General features: G+C 58.6%; 3 protein-coding genes across 4 annotated transcripts; 2 read left to right on the top strand and 1 right to left on the bottom strand.

Annotated features, from left to right (window-relative positions):
• The first annotated feature begins 65 nt into the window (after positions 1 to 65).
• On the top strand, positions 66 to 5,240 carry NT5C3B (5'-nucleotidase, cytosolic IIIB). Of its 2 annotated transcripts, XM_084222084.1 has the most exons (9): positions 66 to 88; positions 193 to 291; positions 712 to 781; positions 1,159 to 1,205; positions 1,642 to 1,727; positions 1,907 to 1,996; positions 3,064 to 3,226; positions 3,926 to 4,126; positions 4,370 to 5,240. In XM_084222084.1, the coding sequence occupies exons 1-9, from the start codon at positions 86 to 88 to the stop codon at positions 4,478 to 4,480; spliced, it is 870 nt and encodes a 289-aa protein (XP_084078210.1). In that variant the 5' UTR covers positions 66 to 85; the 3' UTR covers positions 4,481 to 5,240. The 2 variants fall into 2 exon arrangements, with proteins under 2 accessions (XP_084078210.1, XP_084078211.1); XM_084222085.1 differs by lacking the exon at positions 1,907 to 1,996.
• A 595-nt stretch (positions 5,241 to 5,835) lies between these two features.
• Positions 5,836 to 13,251, bottom strand: FKBP10 (FKBP prolyl isomerase 10). Its single transcript, XM_084222218.1, has 10 exons — positions 12,542 to 13,251; positions 11,225 to 11,370; positions 10,255 to 10,444; positions 9,845 to 9,990; positions 9,551 to 9,740; positions 8,554 to 8,699; positions 7,823 to 8,012; positions 7,309 to 7,451; positions 6,990 to 7,153; positions 5,836 to 6,741 (listed from the first exon to the last, which is right to left on the bottom strand). The coding sequence occupies exons 1-10, from the start codon at positions 12,754 to 12,756 to the stop codon at positions 6,556 to 6,558; spliced, it is 1,716 nt and encodes a 571-aa protein (XP_084078344.1). The 5' UTR covers positions 12,757 to 13,251; the 3' UTR covers positions 5,836 to 6,555.
• A 981-nt stretch (positions 13,252 to 14,232) lies between these two features.
• On the top strand, positions 14,233 to 17,394 carry P3H4 (prolyl 3-hydroxylase family member 4 (inactive); the record flags this gene model as incomplete). The annotated part of the gene is made up of 7 exons (XM_084222349.1): positions 14,233 to 14,748; positions 16,064 to 16,213; positions 16,329 to 16,500; positions 16,572 to 16,700; positions 16,808 to 16,953; positions 17,034 to 17,120; positions 17,245 to 17,394. The coding sequence occupies 7 exons, from the start codon at positions 14,233 to 14,235 to the stop codon at positions 17,392 to 17,394; spliced, it is 1,350 nt and encodes a 449-aa protein (XP_084078475.1).
• Between the last annotated feature and the right edge of the window lie 1,719 nt (positions 17,395 to 19,113).

The raw sequence follows: 19,113 nt of genomic DNA, 5'->3' as shown, positions 1-19,113 counted from the left end.
GAGCCCCGCCCGGCGGCCCCGGGCCCCGTTCCGGTCCCGCCCCGCGGCTGCGCGGCCCGGAGCGAGCGGAGCGAGCGGAGCGGAGATGGTGAGAGCGGGGCTGCGAGCCGGGATGGCGGCACCCGGAGGGGTTCGGTCCCCCCGGAGCTGGGGGGAGCCCGGGGCCGCACCGAGCGGGGTCTCTGCCTGCAGGTGCCCGAGCTGGAGAAAGCCACGGTGCGGATCCGGCAGCCCGAGCGTGTGCGGGAGATCATCCAGGCTCTCCGGGAGCGAGGGGTGGCCAAACTGCAGGTACCGGCCCCGCGGGGCATCGCCCCTGCTCTGGCCTTTGCTCAGCCGCCCCTTCCTCCTCCCCCGGCCCCGGCCCGGCTTCTCCGTGCGGCTGCAGAGGGAGAAGCCCCGGAGGAGAGGGAGGGAGTTGGGGGCTGGTGGCTCCCTCCGGACGGAGCTTTCGGCTCCCGGTTGTGGAACATGAACCGTGCGCCGGTCCCCAGCCCCCGCTCCGCCCAGGCGGGGTGAAGCTGCTCCTCGGTGCCGATAAGAGCTCCGGGCTGGGAGGGTGAGGACATCGTCCGGGGCTGGTAGGAGTGGCCACGGGAGATCGGTGCTGCTGGCTGCGCGTTCTCTCAGGTGCCTGCACCTTGGGCTCGCTCTGGCCAGTGCAGAACGCACTGGGTCACGCAGGGATTTGGTTTATCTCCCCTCTTCCAGGTCATTTCTGACTTTGACATGACGCTGAGCAGGTTTGGTTGCAATGGCAGGCGCTGCCCCACGTCTCACAGTGAGTGGAAGCCGTTGTTTTTACTGTCGCTGGTTCTGTTTGGTTTCTGTGTTTGTGTTTGATGTGGTTCCTGTCATCCCCTCTGCCAAGCATGGCCACTCCATCCTGCCCTCCCCCACACGGGGCTGGACCTCACTGCCTGGTGCCAGCTGCCCACTGCAGGAGCCAGGAGCCATCTCCTGGGCTGGCTGCCTTCATCCCCCTGCCCACGGGCACCGAGGCTGCTGCCTGGCCAGCCCAGGGGCTCAGAGTGGAGCCCTTGCCTTGGCACCCCAGAGCGAGCCTGTGCTCAGGTCACAGTGTCACTGAGACGCAGGGGAGGTGCTGTAGAAAGTCTGTTTATGATTCTGTGCTGCATCATTTTATTTTCTTTGCAGATATCCTTGATACCAGCCGTGTTATCAGCGAGGATGGCAAGAAGAAGGTGGGTGCTGTGTGTAAGGTTTGGTGGCTGTTGTACCTGTCACCTGTCATTGGGAGGTCACACTGGCTGCTTTGGCAGCTCTCCCAGCTCTGGGGGCTGCCAGGATGGAGTGAGAAAGTGCCCAGGCTGCATTTCAGCCAGCTGTGACAGAGAAGTTAAAAAGGGAACTTGAATTTGCATGTGCAGCTGTGAATGTTTCAGTTTGATAAGAGGAAGAAGGGGAGGGTTGTTTGTACCTGCAGCATTTGGAGTGAGCTGAGGGCCAGCCAGGCTGCAGAGAGTTCCAGGTATGCTCAGAGGGAAGCTGCTCAGTGACAAGGTTTTGGTTGTGTTTAGGAAGAGCAGTGCTTTGGAGAACTTCAGAAATGCTAGTTTTGTTCAATCTCTTTAGACCTGATGTTCACTTTGTTCTTTTTCCCTCTGTGTGACACTCCAGCTGAAGGATCTGCTCCACTATTACTATCCCATTGAAATTGATCCCAACCGGACCCTGGAAGAGAAACGTCCCCTCATGGTGGAGTGGTGAGTGCTGTTTGTGGGGATCTTGACCTTGTCCTGACAACCTCCTCTCCCTGAGGACTACAGGGCATGGGGCTTGAATTATCCCTGGCCTTGGCAGTGATCCCACAAGGTTTAATTGTTGTTTGTGACTGCTGAGCCTGGCAGCTCTGTCACTGCTGCCTTTCCCACATCACACACAGGTGGACCAAGGCCCACGAGCTGCTGGTGCAGCAGAAGATCCACAAAAGTGACATAGCCCAGATTGTCAGAGAGTCAGAAGCAATGCTCAGGTACAGGCTGGGGATGTGGTGCTGAGGTTTGGGCTGGGGGCTGTGATACTGAGGTACAGGCTGGGGGATGTGGTGCTGAGGTTTGGGCTGGGGGATGTGGTGCTGAGGTTTGGGCTGGGGGATGTGGGCATCTTGGACACCTTGGCTGCCCACAGCCCTTCTCTCCTGCCCGTGTAGCCAGTGCTTTGCTCACTGCTCTCCAGCCATGTGACCAGTGCCAGGCTCCCTTGCTCGCTCCCTGGGACTGGGTTCTTACAAAGTCAGAACACAAGACACAGCCTGAGCTCCCTCCTTGGCTGCAGGCTGTTCCCTTCCTGCTCTGAAACCACTGCCCCTCTCTTGGGCCTTGGCAAGGAGCATCTGAGGGGCTGGTGCTGGGCACAGCTCCCCATTTGCAGGGCAGGGTGCAGGGGCAGCCTGCAGCTCCCTGCTTCCAGCAGAGCTGTGTTCTTTGTACTGGAACTGCCAAGCCTTATGCAGGCCCTTGGCTCAGCAGCAGATTTCACCCACAACACAAAAATGTTGTGCTAGAACTCACTGCTAAAGCTGTTCTGGCAGCTGTGGCCCTAAGGCTGGCTCAGGGAGCTGGGCTCTCCCAGGTTGCTGCCAGGCTCGGGGAGGAGAGATGGCTTTTCACGAGCCCAAGTTCCACTGTTGTATGGAATTGTGTCCTGGCAGACTGGGGAGAGACACAGGTTGTTCTGATCATCCTGCCAACCAGTCTGACCAGCTGCACATCTCCCACTCCCGTGGGTGTGTGTGGGCAGGCTGTGCTGAGCAGCTGATGTGCTCAGGAGATGCCAGGCAAAAGGCTGGAGTGCTCCATGCTCCCACAGGCACCCACCCAGCTGCAGCACCCAGAGCTCTGGGGCTCTGCACAGGGAAGGCCACGGGGGTGCTGGTGCCACAGAGAGCTCGTGCTGCTTGCAGAGCTTCCCTGTGTGCTTCTCTTTGGGAAGTGGTGGGCAGGAACAGGAGCTGGGCTCAGCCTGCTGCCAGCACAGGGCACCAGGCACCACGCTGTGAGCTGGTAACACAGCCCTGTGCAATGCACACTGCTGCTCTAGGGATGGCTTCAAGGAGTTCTTTGATCAGCTGCACAAGAACAACATCCCCCTGTTCATCTTCTCTGCTGGGGTTGGTGACATCCTGGAGGAGATCATCCGTCAGGCCAACGTCTTCCACTCCAATGTCAACGTGGTGTCCAACTACATGGGCTTCAGTGATGATGTGAGTTTTCTCCTTGCATCTGTGTGGTGTGTGTGTGAGGAGAGAGGTGTGGTGTGGGATTTGCTGGGTCCCCCATCGGGGGAGGAAATGATGAATCTGACTCCATGTTCTTAGAAGGCTAGTTTATTATTCTATTCTATTATAATATATTCCACCATATTCTATTCTATTCTATTCTATTCTATTCTATTCTATTCTATTCTATTCTATTCTATTCTATTCTATTCTACCATATTCTATTCTATTTTACTCTATCATATCATACCATATCATATTATACCATACTAAACCATACTATACCATATTATATTATTCTATATTATATTATACTATACTAAAGAATAGAGGAAGGATACAGACAGAAGGCTTAACAAGATATTAATTAAAAATTCATGGCTCTCTTTTCAGAGTCCAACACAGCCTGACTGTGGTTGGTCATTAAGTCAGAGCAATTCACATGCTGGATAAACAATCTCCAACCACATTCCAAAGCAGTAAAACACAGGAGAAGCAAATGAGATAATATTGTTTTCCTTTTTCTCTGAGGCTTCTCAGCTTCCCAGGAGAAGAAATCCTGGCAAAGGGATTGTTCAGAAAACATGACAGTGACAGTGTGGGGCTGGGGCTGAGGACTGGGACATGATTAACAGTGACACCACCGGGTTAAGAGCTGTCTGCCTGTCTGTCCCACGTGCTCAGGGAGTCCTCACCCACTTCAAAGGACCCCTCATCCACACCTACAACAAGAACAACACCGTGCTGCAGGGCACAGGGTACTTCCAGCAGCTGAGCACGAGGACGAGCATCATCCTGCTGGGGGACTCCATGGGTGACCTGACCATGGCAGACGGTGTTCCCAGCGTGGAGAACATCCTCAAGATTGGCTTTCTCAATGACAAGGTGAGTGAGAGGAGCAGTTCAGTGCTTCCCTAGCAGCCTTCCCCAGGTGCCAGCAGGGAGGGGCAGGAGGCTGCCTCAGTGATTTGGGCATGGGAGAGACTTGTACGAGCTCCTGTGGGGTGTGCAGAGGGACCTGGGGGTGTCTGCTGAGCTCCTGCTGTGTCTGGGAAATGGTCAGGGTGGTTATTGACCCCCTTTTTGGGGATCCTGACCCTCAGCTGTTGTTGTTCACGGTCCTGGCAGGTGGAAGAGAGGAGGAGGAAGTACCTGGACTCCTATGACATTGTGCTGGAGAGCGATGAGACCCTGGACGTGGTGAACGGGATCCTGCGGTACATCCTGGCTGAGACATGAGCTGGGGACACTGCCCCAGCTCCAGCCACCCAGCAGGCACTGGGCAGGGAATGTCCTTCCCAGGACACAGCTGGAGGGGGCTGCTGGTGCTGGCTGGGCTCCATCCTGACCTCACTAATGCCTCAGCCAGCCCTGGAGCAGGAGAGGTGAGGTGGAGGAAGCTTCTCCTTTCCCTTTACCCCAGCTCTGCCTGGCTCTGCAGTTTCCCACCCAGACTGACTCTGTCCTGCTCAGACTTCATCCCACTGGGAATTCACCCCTGCCACCTCCTGAGGCCACAGCACACCATTCCATGTTTCAGACAGAGATGTTCTGCACTGGCTTCAGCAGCTGAGGGAGGAATGGAGATGGTTTACCATGGGCTGAGGACAGACCCAGTTTAGATGTGTCACTGTGTTCCTGGCTAAGAAAACAAGTCTCTCTTTGTCCTGTTTTCTGTGGACTTCAGAGCTCTGGGGCTGACTCTGGTGCCAGCACAGCAGTGGGCTGGTGTGGCCCTGCTGGCCATCACATCAGCCAGCCCCACTCCCCACGTACACCAGCAGCTCTCTGGCCTCATGTCTCAGCTCACCCGTCCTTCTTGCAGCAGTACAGCTCTCACTGTGGAAAAAAACCCTTTTTCCAGCCGTCCCTGCAGGCCCCAGAGCTCAGCTGCTGCTGCTCAGAGTCAGAAGTAAGTTTGTCTGCCAGGGATCAGAGGAAGAGGGGTGGGAATGGTGGGGGGAAGAGGCCAATGGCAGAATTTTGAGTTTTAAAAATTGTTTTACCTGACCATGTTTGTGTAATAAATTTCTAGGCTGATCCTGGGCTCTCAGAGCAGCAATAGGAAAAGACTATTTTATTACTGTATAACCTCTGGTTATGTGGGACTTTGGGAAGAGCAGATTTGTTCTGTTTTGGAATAAAACCACAATTGGCTAAAGCTGGGTCACGGCTGATTTGTACCCAGCACTGAGGGGCTGGGGCTGCTCTGTCCCCTTGGCTGACACTGGAGCTGCCTCTGCTGCCCAGCTCCCCGTCTCACCAGAACCCCCCAGCCCTCCCTGGGTGCTGGAACTAAAGCCCTGTTGGCTTTGGTGGAGGATCCCAGGCAGGAATTTTGGTTTCTCCTGCCAGAGCCAGTGGGTGCTGCAGCCTGGAATCCCCCTGGGCACTGGTGAAGCTGGTCCCTGTGCCTCTACCCCAGCACATGGGAATGTTTCATGGCAAAGAAACCAAACAGAGTCAAACTCCTTGGAAACCTGGAGGAACAATTTATTTGGTGCAAGGCAGAGTCCCTGTTTGAGGGCTTCACTCTGCACTGCTGTGCTTCTGCATTCCTTTTTTTTCCTGCAGACTGCAGAGGTTTTGGGAGCTGTGCTGGTCCCAGCAGGAGGATCTGAGCACTCCAAGGCTGTGACCTGCATTTAGGCATTGAAATTAAATGGGTCTGATTTGTGTCAGTCACTGGGGCTGGGAGGTGGGGAGGGGGACAGTGCTGCTCCCTGAGGGCTGGGGAATGAGGGTCTCTTCCCTTCTCCCAGCTGATGAGGGGTTTGCCAGGTCCCACAGTTCCAGGGGGCCCAGATTTTTGGAATGGCAGATGCCTGCAGAGTTCACCCTGGGAACCTGAGCCTTCTTCAGCCTCTTGTCCCAGGGAGGATGGCAGCAGGGGCAGAGCAGGGACTGGGACAAAAGCCTTCTCTTTCTTCTCTCTAAAGAATTTTAAGTGTATACATAAAAAACCCAATCCCCAACCCTAAACTACAAAAAAATGGTGGAGGTGAGGGGGATCCTGCCCTACATCCTGCCTGCAGCTCAGACAGGTGAGGGGGCTGGAGCTGGACCTGCAGTCACTGGTGGAGGGTGAAGGGGCTTAGGGAGGGGGACATCTTCTTGTCTGGATTTATTAGCTGGGGGCTGAGTTTTCCTGCTCAGGAGAACACATCAAAACACCCTCAGTTAATAAATTGAGGTGAAAATCAAAACCCAAGCCCCTGCAGGACTGGGGAGGAGCAGGGGCAGATCCCAGGGTGGGAGAGTGGCCATGACATGGCAAGGATGAGTCCTGTCTCCAGAACAGCAGGGACTGCCCCTCAGAGCTCCTCATGAATCTTCTCCTGGTCCTCATCTGACTTGAGCTTCAGCTCCTCGGGTGTGATCTTCCCGTCCTGGTTGCGGTCCTGGTTCTGGAACATGTCAGCAATGACTTTCTCGGGGTCAGAGCTGGGCATGAGGCGGCCTTTCCCCTCTGCCACCTGGGTCTTGATGAAGCTGGAGAACTGGAGAGGGGAGAGGGAACAGATGCTGCTTGGCTCTGCACAGCCAGCAGCAGGCAGGGCAGGGAGACCACAGCCCATGCCAAGGACAGGGAGCAGAGGCTGCCCTCGGGACACTGCCCACACCCAGCGGCAGGGCTTTTTACTGGGGTGTTGTTCCTGCACAGCTCTGCAGGCTCCCAGTGCCCTTCAAGTGCTGCTGCCCAGGGTGGGGTCCCCTGTGCCCCCATTTCCTCCTGCACCCAACTCACCTCTTCAGCAGGGATCCCCCCATCCTTGTTGAGGTCCATCTGCTCGTACAGGTTGGCTGGTGGCTCTCCATGCCAGATGAAGAGGTAGCCCTCGGGAACCCCCTCCTCCATGGAGATCAGCTCCACCTCGAAGCGGAGCACGGCGCTGCCAGGCACCCCCCGGGCTGGAAACACAGCAGAGGCTGCAGCACCACGGGGAGCAAGGCAAAGCCCTGAGCCCCACAGCCCTGGCAGGGTGAGGGGGGACGGAGCCCAGCAGGGGCCCAGCAAGGCTGGACCACCCAATCTGCTTTGCACACATCAGCTGCTGCTCCCCTACCTCCACTCTCCCCGTGGCCCAGGTGTGGGGGCACGATGAGCACCCGCCTCTCCCCTGCACACATGTCCAGCAGGCCACTGTTCAGCCCCTCGATCACCTTGTTGGCCCCCAGAGTCACCTCCTGGGGCTTCTCGTAGTCATGGCTGCAGGAGGCACAGAGGAAACAGGTGAGAAATGTCCCTTGGATCTAGTGAGCAGCCCTGAAACCCCAACCCTTCCATCCCACCACAACCCAGAATCCCACATCCTCCTATGCCATGAAGTTCCACCCACTCCGTGCCACAGCCACGTCCATCCCCCTGCATCCCTTGAACCCTCCTGCTGTCCATCCCCGTGTCCCTTGAACTCTTCCTGCTGTCCATCCCCGTGTCCCTTGAACCCTCCTGCTGCCCTGTGGCTGATTTCCAGCACTGCCTGTCGCAGGTCCCGGTGCTGCCCGGTGCCTGCCCACCCCCAGCCCAGTGCCAGCCAGGGTTTGGCCGCAGCAGGGACGGGGATGCTCGGGGGCACGCACGAGGAGAAGAGCCGGGTGCCATCCAGCAGGGAGCAGTTGTAGTGGTAGCGCACGAAGTCGCGGTGGCGGGTGGTGACATTGCAGCCCTCGGGCCGGAACACGGTCTCGATCTCCACCGGGTCCGCGGGGTTGTGGAAATCGATGACGTGAACATCAAAGATGAGCACGGCTGAGCCGGGAATTTTATCGCCTGGAAGAGAAGGATGAGGAGAGCTGCTGGAGCGCTGCAAGGTCGGTGAAGCCTTTCCCTGCCTCTTCCCACACCCCTTTGTCATAGACATATTTTATGAAAAATCCCTTCCTTAGGATCTTTTCTCCTGAGAAGCTGAGAGGCCTCAGAAACGACATGTAAACAATAATTATCTGCTGCTGTGGGATGCAACAGGTGGATCTGGGATTGGTCTCATGTGGTTGTTTCTAGTTAATGGCCAATCCCAGTTCAGCTGTCTCGGACTCTCTGGTCATCACAAGATTTTATTATCATTCTATTTCTTTCCTTTCAAGCCTTCTGATGAAATCCTTTCTTCTATTCTTTTAGTATAGTTACAATATATCATTTTCTTTTACTATAATATATATAATGAAATAATAAATCAGCCATGAAACACAGAGTCAAGATTCTCATCTCTTCCCTCATCCTGGGACCCCTGTGAACACCCCCACACCCCTTGATGTGCCCTCAGAGCACAGCAGAGCCCACATCTGTCCCTCAGAACCCTCTGCACGTTTACCTGCACCGTTCTCCCCGTAAGCCAGGTGTGGGGGGATGACCACTCGCCGGTGCTCTCCCACGCAGACCCCCTGCAGCCCCTGATCCATGCCAGGGATGATGTAGCCCTTCCCAATGTAGGTGTTGTAGGTCTGATTGCGGGAGTAACTGCAGCAAGAGAACCCCCAGCACCATCAATCCCCCCAGCACCATCAATCCCCCCAAACCCACACCCCTTCTCCAGCCTCTCCTGCTTCCTCAGGAACCAAACCTTGCTCTAAGAGATGCAACAAACAGATATTGGTTTTTTAGCCTATTTCATGCCCATTCTCCCCTTGCCAAGGTCTGCTCATCAGGACAGTCAGAGGCACTCTGCCTGCCCCTGGGGCGGTGTTATCTTTTTATACTAAAAACTCTGTGTACAATATTTACAATTACTTTCCAATACCCATCACCTGTATTAGACAGTGAGCTTCTACTCTAAACCAATCCAAAAGTGCCAACATCACAGCAGAAGATGGAGGCCAAGAAGAAGAAGGAGAAAGGCTGGACACACCCAGATTCCTCCATCTTGCCCCCTGAACCCCCATTCTAAAAACCCCCAAAAATCTATTTTTCACCCAGTGATAAATTCTCTATCATTCCACTTAAACTCTTGTGGCTTCTAATTCTTCATATAAGGTTGGTAATTGCTTTTTCCAAGGGCTAAATCAAAGGCACAGGGGTCTTGGGCTCTGTGCCAAGGTCTCTGAGCCCCCTGGGCAGGGGCTCGAGTCCTCCAGGGCAGCCAGAGGAATTTCCTGGGTTCCTACATCCCCTCTCCAGCCTTTCCTTGCAGCCAGGAGAGGACATCAGGAGCTCTCCTTACAGGGCCACTTCCTCCCACACCTGGAGTCAAAGAGGGTCCCATCCATGAGTGTCCCCTCCCACACCTGGAGTCAAAGAGGGTCCCATCCATGAGTGTCCCCTCCCACACCTGGAGTCAAAGAGGGTCCCATCCATGAGTGTCCCCCCCACACCTGGAGTCAAAGAGGGTCCCATCCATGAGTGTCCCGTTGTAGTGGTAGCGGACAAAGTCCCCGGTCACAGCCCGGCGCTTGCAGGTCTCTGGCACCTCCAGGTGCTCCAGGAAGACACCATCCTTGGGATTGTGGAAATCCACCAGCAGCACGCTGAACACCAGCGACGCCTGCGGCGGGATCACCGTCCCTGGGAGAGGAAACAGCTCAGCCTGAAGGAGGGTTCTACACCAGGGGGCTCTGCTCAGAGCTGGCAGGGAAGGGGCTGGCAGGATGGGGTGGTGCCTGGCTCACCGTAGCCCTTCTCCCCATAGGCCAGGAACGGGGGGATGATGATGCTCCTCTTCTCCCCGGCGCACATCCCCAGCAGCCCCTGGTCCATGCCCTTGATCAGCCACCCCGTGCCCACGTAGGTGTCGTAGGTGCTGCCCTTGCTGTAGCTGGTGATGGAGAATGAGGGTGGGGATGGCTCTGGGGCCACAGCAGCAGCCCCAGCCAGAGCAGTGCAGTGCCAGAGGCTGGTTTGGGGGGTCATGGAGCTGCACAGCCCTGCTGGGGAGCAGGGAGGGAGTACAGGGCGCGGCTGCTGCCACTGTGTGTCCAGGCTGGTGTCCCTGGGTGCCAGCCACCCCTAGTGGCCCAGTGTGGAGGCAGAGGGTGCATCCCAGGTGCCCTGAGGCCAGGGGGCATCCCAGTGGCCATACCTGGAGTCGAAGGGGGTCCCATCCAGCAGGGTGCCGTTGTAGTGGTACCGCACGAAGTCTGAGTCCTCCACTGTGCGGTTGCAGCGCTCGGGTTTGGACAGGGTGGTGATCTGCAGCTTGTCATTCTTGTTCCAGATGTCCAGCATGACCACATCGAAGTACAGGGTGGCATCTGGGGGGATCAGCCCCGCTAAAGGGGCAGCAGCAAGGACAGAGCACCTTCAGTGGGGCCAACACTGAGCCCAGGCCAGCCATGGGTTCTGCCCCCTGAAGCCTCTCCTGAACCCACTGCTGGAGACCCAGCACAGCCCAGCTGAGGGCAGGCCCCTCATTCCCAGGGCAGCACTGTCATATTTTCTTCACCAGGATTTCTTCTCCTGGGAAGCTGAGAAGCCTCAGAGAAAAAGGAAAACAATATAATCTCATTTGCTTTTCCTGTGTTTTACTGCTTTGGAATGTGGTTGGAGATTGTTTATCCAACCTGTGAATTGTTTTGACTTAATGACCAACCACAGTCAAGCTGTCTCAGGGCTCCAGAAAGAGTTATGAGTTTTTAATTAATATCTTGTTAAGCCTTCTGTCTGTATCCTTTCTCTATCCTTTAGTATAGTATTATATAATACTGTATATAATAGTATATATATTATATATTGATAGTATTATATCATACTATACATACATATAATATACACAGTATCATATCATATCATATCATATCATATCATATCATATCATATCATATCATTATAATATCATAATAAATTGGCCTTCTAAGAACATGGAGTCAGATCCATCATTTCCTTCCTGCCACGGGAGACCCTGAAAACATCACACCAGGGAAGTCCCACTTCAGCACCCCTCACCCTGGCCATGGAGCCCCCCTTAGGTTACATCTTCCAGGTGCCCCTGGAGCCCTGTCCCTGCCCCTGGGGGCTTTTCTCCCCGAGCCCCCCGTGCCAGGGCCCCTTACCCACGCCGATGCTGCCGTAGCCCAGGTGCGGTGGCACGATCAGGTGACGCCGCTCGTTGACGCACATGCCCTGCAGCCCCCGGTCCATGCCCGTGATCAGCCGCCCAACGCCCACCACACCGGCCACCGTGGCCCCTCTGTCGTAGCTGGGGCAAAGGGACAGAGCCATCAGAGCTGAGAAAAAGGATGAAGCTCCCAGAGCTGCCAGGGCAGGTCTCACATCACAGCCGCTGAGCGCCTGTGCTGCAGGCAGAGCCCATAGATCACAAATGTGGATGCTCGGGGGATCAATCCCATGCTGCTGGAGGGCTGGTGGCCCCTGGGGCACTGGTCAGGATTTCAGCCCCAGAAGCCATCCAGACCCTCCCCAGATCTCACCCACTGAGCTGGGCTGGAGGCTGGCAGCTCTGCTGCTCCCAAATCATTTTGTATACAGCACATTGGAGCTTTACACAGTGGTGAGGAAAGATGATGTCCCAGCCTCATTTTTAAACTGCAAATTTGCTTTTATTTTTAACCTTAAAATACTCCAAGGAACTACTGGGGCAGCAGATGTCCTCCTGACAGAGAATTCTTTTAGCAGTTAATTTTTCCCCCACCGATGCTCACAAAAAAGATAAGACATCAAACTGTGAACCTCTTTACTTTCCAGAGCTCCAGAACAACACCTGCCTGGGAAATTTTGATTGCTATGTGGCTGCAGTTTTTCCTGTGTCCCCAGTGCTCCTTCCTGCACATGGTGCTGTAAACCAGGGGCTGCCCCAACCCTGTTTCCCAGCCAGCATAAGCAGAGCAGGGGGCCAAGGAGCTCTGAGGCCAGCAGAGCAAAGCCTCTGGTATAATGAAGGGTTTTGCTGCTGCCACGTCTCAAAGTGCTTCAAGCATTTCCCTGCCTGTGCAGCACATGCACATACGTGTTCCTGCGTGCAGAGAGCGCCAATTAGGGCCAAATCCCGCCCGTGCCCTGGACAGGCTATCCCACAGCCCTTTGACACTGAGGGGGTGCAGGCTCCCCGAAGGGCTGGGAGCTCCTGCGGGACCAGGCTGGGGGGCTGCAGCCTGGGCTGGGGGTTCGCTTCAGGCTGACACGCTGCAGGCTCCGGAGCTACCCCAGCACCCACCAAAAACCCTCCTCGGTTCAAAGCCGGGGGGACGGGGCGTTGTCTCCGGCCTGGCTGCCCCGGGGCTGGGGAAGGCATGCGGGGTCCCCGCAGCCGCCTGCCTGCCCCGGCATGCGGGCTGGGGGCTGGGGGAGGCATGCAGGGTCCCGCCGCAGCTGCCCCCCGCATGCAGCCGGCACGGAGCCGCGGGCGATACCTGGAGTCAAACTTTTTGCCATCTTTAAAGGTCCCATTGTAGTGGTAGCGAATGAAATCCCCCATCTGCGCCTCCCGCAGGCAGATTTTGGGAATATAGTATCTGTCTATCACCACGTCTTCCAAGGGGCCGGGGTCGCCCAGCGCCGGGGCCCCCAAGACGCCCAGGAGGAGGAGGAGGAGGAGGCAGCAGCGGCTGCCCGGGGCCATGGCCATGGCGCTGGGGCTGCGGCGGCGGAAGGGCCCGGCTGGGGGAAGGAGGAGGGCGGGGGGTTCAGGACGCCCCTTTCCTGCCCGGGACGCCCCTCGCCTTCGCCTTCCCGGGCCTTCCCCTGCGCCCGCCCAGCCCGGCCCTGCTGGAATTTCTGTAGACGTGTCCGGGCCCCGCCGCTCCCCCCGCCGCGCCGGGAGCTGACACCGCGGCAGAGAGCGATCCACGGCGGGAGGAGTTATTCTTTTCCCTTTTGTTTTTCCTCTTCGTTTTTTCCCCTCCTTTATTTATTGCTCTTTTCCCCCCTTTCCCCTCTTTTCCTTTTCCTCCTTTTTTACTCTCCTATTTTTTTTTCCTCCTCCCCGTCATAATTTACTCTTTACTTTTTTTTTTTTTTTTTTCTCTTGGGCAATTCCTCCTCCGAACGAAAAGCTGACGAGCGGCTGTGCGGCTGCGGGCCCAGCCTCCTCTTCTTCCTTCTGCCGCTGCCAGCTCATTGCGCCCGGCCCAAGATGCTGCTGCTCAGTCCCAGCAGCTTGAGAGAGTAAATAAAAGGAATTAAGTGTTTTAATAAAAAGTCTGCTGCTGGCAGAGCCTTTACTCAAAAATGTGAAATTCTCCCAGCAGTCCTTCCCAAACAAACACAGCCTCAAACTCTCACAGAGGCGTTGCCCACACATCCCTGCTCCCCCAAATCCATCGGCAAGAAGGAGGTCCCGTGGCAAGAGCCCATGGTGAGTTCCAGGTGGGAAATGCAACAGGCTGTGAACCCAAACCCAAATCCTAACCCAGCTCCTCTGAGGCTCAGTGCTACCAGCGACAGCAACAGCTCCAGCCAAGCACCGCCAGCTCCCCCAGCTCAGCCCCGGGGTGCTGTGCAGCCCCCAGCACACATCACACCGGGGCCAGCACCGTCAGCGCTGCTCGGAGTGGCCTGGGGGGACACGTGGCTCTCCCGATGGCGCGGGGACACGGCCTCACTGTGCCCAGTGAGTGCTGACAGGGGTGGTGGCACCGCAGCAGCAGCCTCTGCTCCGCAGGGAGAAACCTCAGCATTGTCCTGGCTCCTGCCCCGCGCTGTGACATCCCTCAGTGCCACCGTCCAGCCAGCGACAAAGCATTGGGTTTGGGCCGGGGCCATTGCGGCCGTGCCGAGGCCTGGCACGGGACAGCTCTGGGGCCGGGATCTGGCACGGCACAGGGCGTGTGGCCTCGGGCTTGGCACCGGCCAGCGGCGGGGACACCTCCGGGCACCGCCGCCTGGAGAGTCCGCCCGCGCATGGTGCTGCCGAGGCACCTCGCTCCGCGGTGCGCATCCCCCGCGCATCCCCCGCGGGGCCGGCGGAGCCGCACTAAGACCCTGCGCGCCCGCCGCGCACCGCCCATCCCCGCCCCCTGCGCGGGGCCCGGCGCGGAGCGGTGCGCGGGGCGGTGCGCGGGCAGTGCGCGGGGCGGTGCGCGGGCAGTGCGCGGCAGCGGGCATGGGCGGCGCGGTGCCGGTACCGGTACCGGTAGCGAGGTCGCTGCCGGCGTTGCTGCTGGCGGTGCTGGCGGCGGGGCTGTGCGCGGCGCAGTACGAGCAGTACAGCGTGCGCGGCTTCCCCGCGGCCGCGCTGGAGCCGCTGCAGAGCGCCTACGAGCGGGCGCTGGAGCAGTACGCGGACGCGCAATGGGCGGAGAGCGCCCAGGGGCTGGAGGCCAGCCTGCGGCTCCACAGGCTGCTGCGGGACAGCGAGGCGCATTGCCACCGCCGCTGCGCCGGGGAGCCCCCTCCCGCGGGGGAGGATCCCGCCGGGGAGCCCCGCGGGGAGCGGGACCCCGCGCGGGAGTGGGAGCCGGAGCTGCGGCTCTTCGGGCGGCTGCTGCTCCGCGCCGGCTGCCTGCGCGCCTGCAAGCGGGAGCTGCCCGTGTTCCAGCTGCGCTACCCGCCGGCGCAGACCCTGCGCGACTTCCAGCGCCGCCAGCCCTACCAGTACCTGCACTACGCGCTCTTCAAGGTGAGGCGGTGCAAATGGCAGCGGGCAGGGGTGGGAGGGGTCCTGCTCCTCTATCCTGCACCACTGATCTTTCCCCTGCACTCTGCCCCCTGATGGGGCACACCCCTTCCCGGGTCTCATCCTGTGCCGCTCATCCTATACCTCCTCTTTGACACCCCCTTTCTGCACGCCCATCCTGTGCCCCCCTCCTACGCTGTTAGCCTGCACCCTCTGATCTGCCCACCCTGAACACCACTCCCATCTATCTCTGCACCCCCTGAACCCTGCTCCCCTCCATCCTGCACCCTGCTGTCAGGTGCTTCCCCTTTCCTTCCCTCCCCATCTGGCATCCCCCACCAGCTCCTCCATACTGGCCCTGAGCTGTGGCACGTCAGCATCATCTGGGACATATCAGGCAGGACAACTGGGGGCCCCTGTGGTTGTGTCCCTCTACCCCACCTTGTGTTGCCCTGGTGGCCCAAGGTCTCCCTGGGCAGGCAGAGAGCACGCAGGAGCTGAGCCAGCTTGAGGGGCCTGAGCTGGAAGCTCCAGTGCCTCTGTGATTGGGATGGGACATGTGTCTGGATGCTCCATAAGAAAGAAGGACTTGCTCAGCTTCACAGTGCAGACGTGGAGGGAGGTTTTGTGGAGGGAGGTTTCATAAGGCATCCCCCTCGGGCGGCCATGTGTTGGCCAGAGTGCCTCTGGCAGGGGACAGTGCTCTGGTCAGGGTCTGGTCCCTGGCGCCTGCCACTGTGGGTGCTGTTTTAGCACTCAGCACTGCAGCCCCACTCACCTGGCAGTGGTAAGGGACTGCCTGGCTTCATCCTTAATGCCTTTTCCTCTTGCTGCTCTGGCCCAAACCCATTTCATGGATGGGTCATTCAAACCACCCTCCCTCCCTCCCTCCCTGCTCACTCCCCTGAAGCTGCAACCCGAGATCCCATAAAGCAGCAGGGCAGCAGCCAGGTCTGATGGCAGTGCTGGAGAAGGGCAGATGTGTGGGTCAAACCCACACCACGTGGATCCACCTCACACCACGTGGATCACTCCTGGCTGCATGTGGGGGCCCACGAGAGGCTCAGCTGTCCCTGTGCCCACCATGGGCACAGCCAGGAGGTTGGTGTGGCTGGAGTTACCTGCAGTGTCCATGTTCCCAGATCCTGTCTGTTTATCACTGCCAATGGATGATTGTGCAGTGTGGGTTCAGGGGTGTTCCCCACAAGGATCACCCCTCTGTCCTGCAGCCCAGGGGTCTGGCTGGCTGCTGAGGCCCCCTTGGCTGCAGTGTGGGTTCAGGCTGCCCTGCAGCAGGGATCTGCTCCTCCCTCCACAGTCAAATAAGATCGAGAAAGCCGTGTCTGCTGCCCACACCTTCCTGCAGAAAAACCCCAAGCATGAGATGACCTTGAGGTACCTGAACTACTACAGGACGATGCTGGATGTGGATGAATACCTGGTCGACCTGGAAGCTCGGCCCTATGAGGTGAGGAGGGAATGGGGCTGGGGCAGGAGAGGGGCTCCCCAGGGCTCGAAGCCCACCTGGTGCTGCCAAACCCCGAGGGAAGCAGCTCTCCCTCACTGAGCAGTGGTCCCGGCAGCCGATATTCGTGCGGGCAGTGAAGCTGTACAACAGTGGGGATTTCCGGAGCAGCGCAGCTGACATGGAGCAGGCGCTGGCCGAGTACTACAAGGCCTACGAGGATTGTCTGGCTGGCTGCGAGGGCGCCTACGAGCTCCAGGAATTCAAGGACTTCTACCCTGCCATCGCAGGTAGTGCAGGGCTGGGGGACAGCAGACTTGGGGAGGTGATCAGGGCTGCAACACCCGACATCTCCCCCCAGACCACTTTGTGAGCGTGCTGCAGTGCAAGGTGGACTGCGAGACCGAGCTCACCCCCAACGTGGGCGGCTACTTTGTGGAGAAATTCGTGGCCACCATGTACCACTACCTGCAGTTCGCTTACTACAAGTGTAAGTACAACTGGGAGTGGGCGGCTGTGCGTGCCCTGGGGCACCTTGGGGTGCTGTGTGCCCTGTGAGGGGTGTCACCCCGCGTCAGCTGGCTCTGCTCCCTGCAGTGAACGACGTGCAGGACGCGGTGCGCAGCGTCTCCAGCTACATGCTCTTCGACCCGGCTGACACGGTGATGCAGCAGAACCTGGTCTATTACCGCTTCCACCGCGAGCGCTGGCGCCTGCGGGAGGAGGACTTCGAGCCACGGCCGGTGAGGACCCCCCCAGCCCCCCATCCTGTGGCCCTGCACTGCCCAGGGAGGGCCTGACCCCTCTCCCCCGCCGTGCCCAGGAAGCCGTGAGGTACCACAACCAGACGGCGGCGCAGAAGAAGATGCTGGAGTTTGCCCGGCAGTACCTGCAGGATGATGATGATGAGGTACCTGATGTGGGGTGCAGGTGGTGCTTTTGGGGGTGCTGGATGGTGTGTGTGGGGGTGTGACCCCCCCAAAGCAGACTGCAGGTGAGGCTGCCAAGCCCCTCTGCCTCCTCCTGTGCTGCAGATGGAGGTGGATGGTGGTGAGGGGCCGGAGGTGCTGGACCTGCCCTCTGATGGCGAGTTCGAGGGTGAAGGTGACTACGAGGAAGGCTTCTTCTCAGAGTGGTGGCAGGAACCCAAGACCAAAGGGGACAAAGACGACCAAGGTTCCTGATACCAGGGCTGGGGGCTGTGCTGTAGGGTGGGGGGTCTGCTGCCCACACCCCTGGTGCCACCGAACTCTCCTTGTTTGCAGAGATCCTATGATGAGCCAGGTGAAGGGGGAGCCAGCACCAACTGAGCTGGATGGTGGTGGCTCTGTGATGCCATCTTGGGGACATCGGGCTTTGGGCTCCTCCCAGCCTCCGGTAGAAGCTCAGACTCATGGGGAGGGGCCAGTCCTGCCTATCATCCTGCAGCAGGGCTGCCTTTGCCACCTGGATGTCTGCTGACACAGCCCAATTCCCATCAGTGGAACACCAGCAGCCCTGAACATCCCTGCCTGCCCGGGAGCCTGGGCCACCCCTGTCCCCAGTGCCCCAGGAGCCCTGACCAGCAGTGATGCACTGGGGATTTCAGTGTCCCTCAGCTGCTCCCCAGGATCTGTGGATGATGCACCAGAATCGACCCCTGTGTTGTCTTGAGGGGCTTGGGAGGGTACCCCTACTTTGGGAGCAATGCACAATGCTGCTGGAGCTGCTCCTGCCCCTTCCTGAGGCTCCCTGAGGCTCCTGCTCCTGTTCCTCCAGCCTCCCAGGCAATCTGCCAGCTCCCCTTGGACTCCCCAGCCTGGTGCTACAGGGGGCTCCTGGTGTGTCACCTCCCTGTGTCACCTCCCTGTGTCACCACAAGGCTGCAGCCTGGCAAGGCTGTGGTGCCCATGCCCTGCCTGTGCCTTGAAATTTTGCCACATCAGCCCTCTCTAGCCTTAAGCTCCGTTAATTTAAGATTTCCCCTCTTGCACAGTTGCTCTTTTTATATATTTACTGGTGCTGAACTTTTAATAAAATCTAGACTGGTCTTTTCATGGCTGCCTTCACCTTCCATGTGCTGCCACCATGGGATCCAGGAGCTCAGGGTAGGAGAGGCCCTGCTGTGGGAGAGGAAGGGATGAGTTCAGGCCCAGATGTCCCCAGGGATGATCTGGGGAAACTTGTGGGGCTGGGGACCCATGGAGGCCATGGCAGCAGCCAGGCTCCTGTGAGGCTCTGGGTTCCATGAGGGGGACCCCAAAAGGGATCCATGACCTCCCCTCCATTGAGGCTCTCAGGTGAGGTAGGGGGGGAGATGCAGGGGCCCGGAGGGCAGCATGTCCTACCCCATTTGGGTCTTTGGGGTGTGATATCCACGAGCTGATGGTTGTTTTGGGGTGCAACACTGTGACACTGCTCCTTGGGGATGCTCCTGGATCGGAGGGTGCAGTCTGCATCCCGCAGTGGAGGTGGGGGTGGCAGGGTGGGGTGACCTCCTCCTGCCTTCATCAGGGCGTTTTGGGGCCCGCTGGGGGTCTCTGTCAGTGCCCACCAACCTGTGCCAGTCGGAGGCACGAGGCAGCGGGCAGTGTGTGGCTGCTCGCTCCTCCCTGCCGTGTTCCCTCCCGCTCGCTCCGCATGGAAATTGGCTACGGGGACTGAAACTGAGAGGCTGAATCACAGCGTTGGCCCCGGGGGAGGGAAGGGATGGGAATGGAAGGAAGGGGGTGGCAGGAGGCTGCCAGCACCCCACCCTGCCCTGCCTGGAACCCCTGCTCACCGGGGCTTTTCCAGCTCTGCAGGGCACCGGGCGGGGAGCAGGGGCTGAGCCCCCAGACCCGTGGGCACAGCTCAGGGCTGGGGGAGGCGGTGCTGGGAGGGGGGCACCCACTGCACCCCTGCACCGGGACAGGGCTGTCCTG

The sequence above is a fragment of the Fringilla coelebs genome, assembly GCF_963513975.1.
Source record: "Fringilla coelebs genome assembly, chromosome: 27".
NCBI classification, from domain to species: Eukaryota; Metazoa; Chordata; class Aves; order Passeriformes; family Fringillidae; genus Fringilla; species Fringilla coelebs.
This window is presented reverse-complemented; position numbering and strand designations above follow the sequence as displayed.

Coding starts and splice junctions, on each gene's coding strand:
- NT5C3B (XM_084222084.1), top strand. Junction 1,997..3,063: donor GAGTCAGAAGCAATGCTCAG/GTACAGGCTGGG, acceptor CTGCTGCTCTAG/GGATGGCTTCAAGGAGTTCT. Junction 3,227..3,925: donor ACATGGGCTTCAGTGATGAT/GTGAGTTTTCTC, acceptor CCACGTGCTCAG/GGAGTCCTCACCCACTTCAA.
- FKBP10 (XM_084222218.1), bottom strand. CDS start 12,756: ATGGCCATGGCCCCGGGCAGCCGCTGCTGCCTCCTCCTCCTCCTCCTC. Junction 10,445..11,224: donor CTACGGCAGCATCGGCGTGG/GTAAGGGGCCCT, acceptor CTGCCCCTTTAG/CGGGGCTGATCCCCCCAGAT. Junction 9,991..10,254: donor GGGACCCCCTTCGACTCCAG/GTATGGCCACTG, acceptor CTCCATCACCAG/CTACAGCAAGGGCAGCACCT.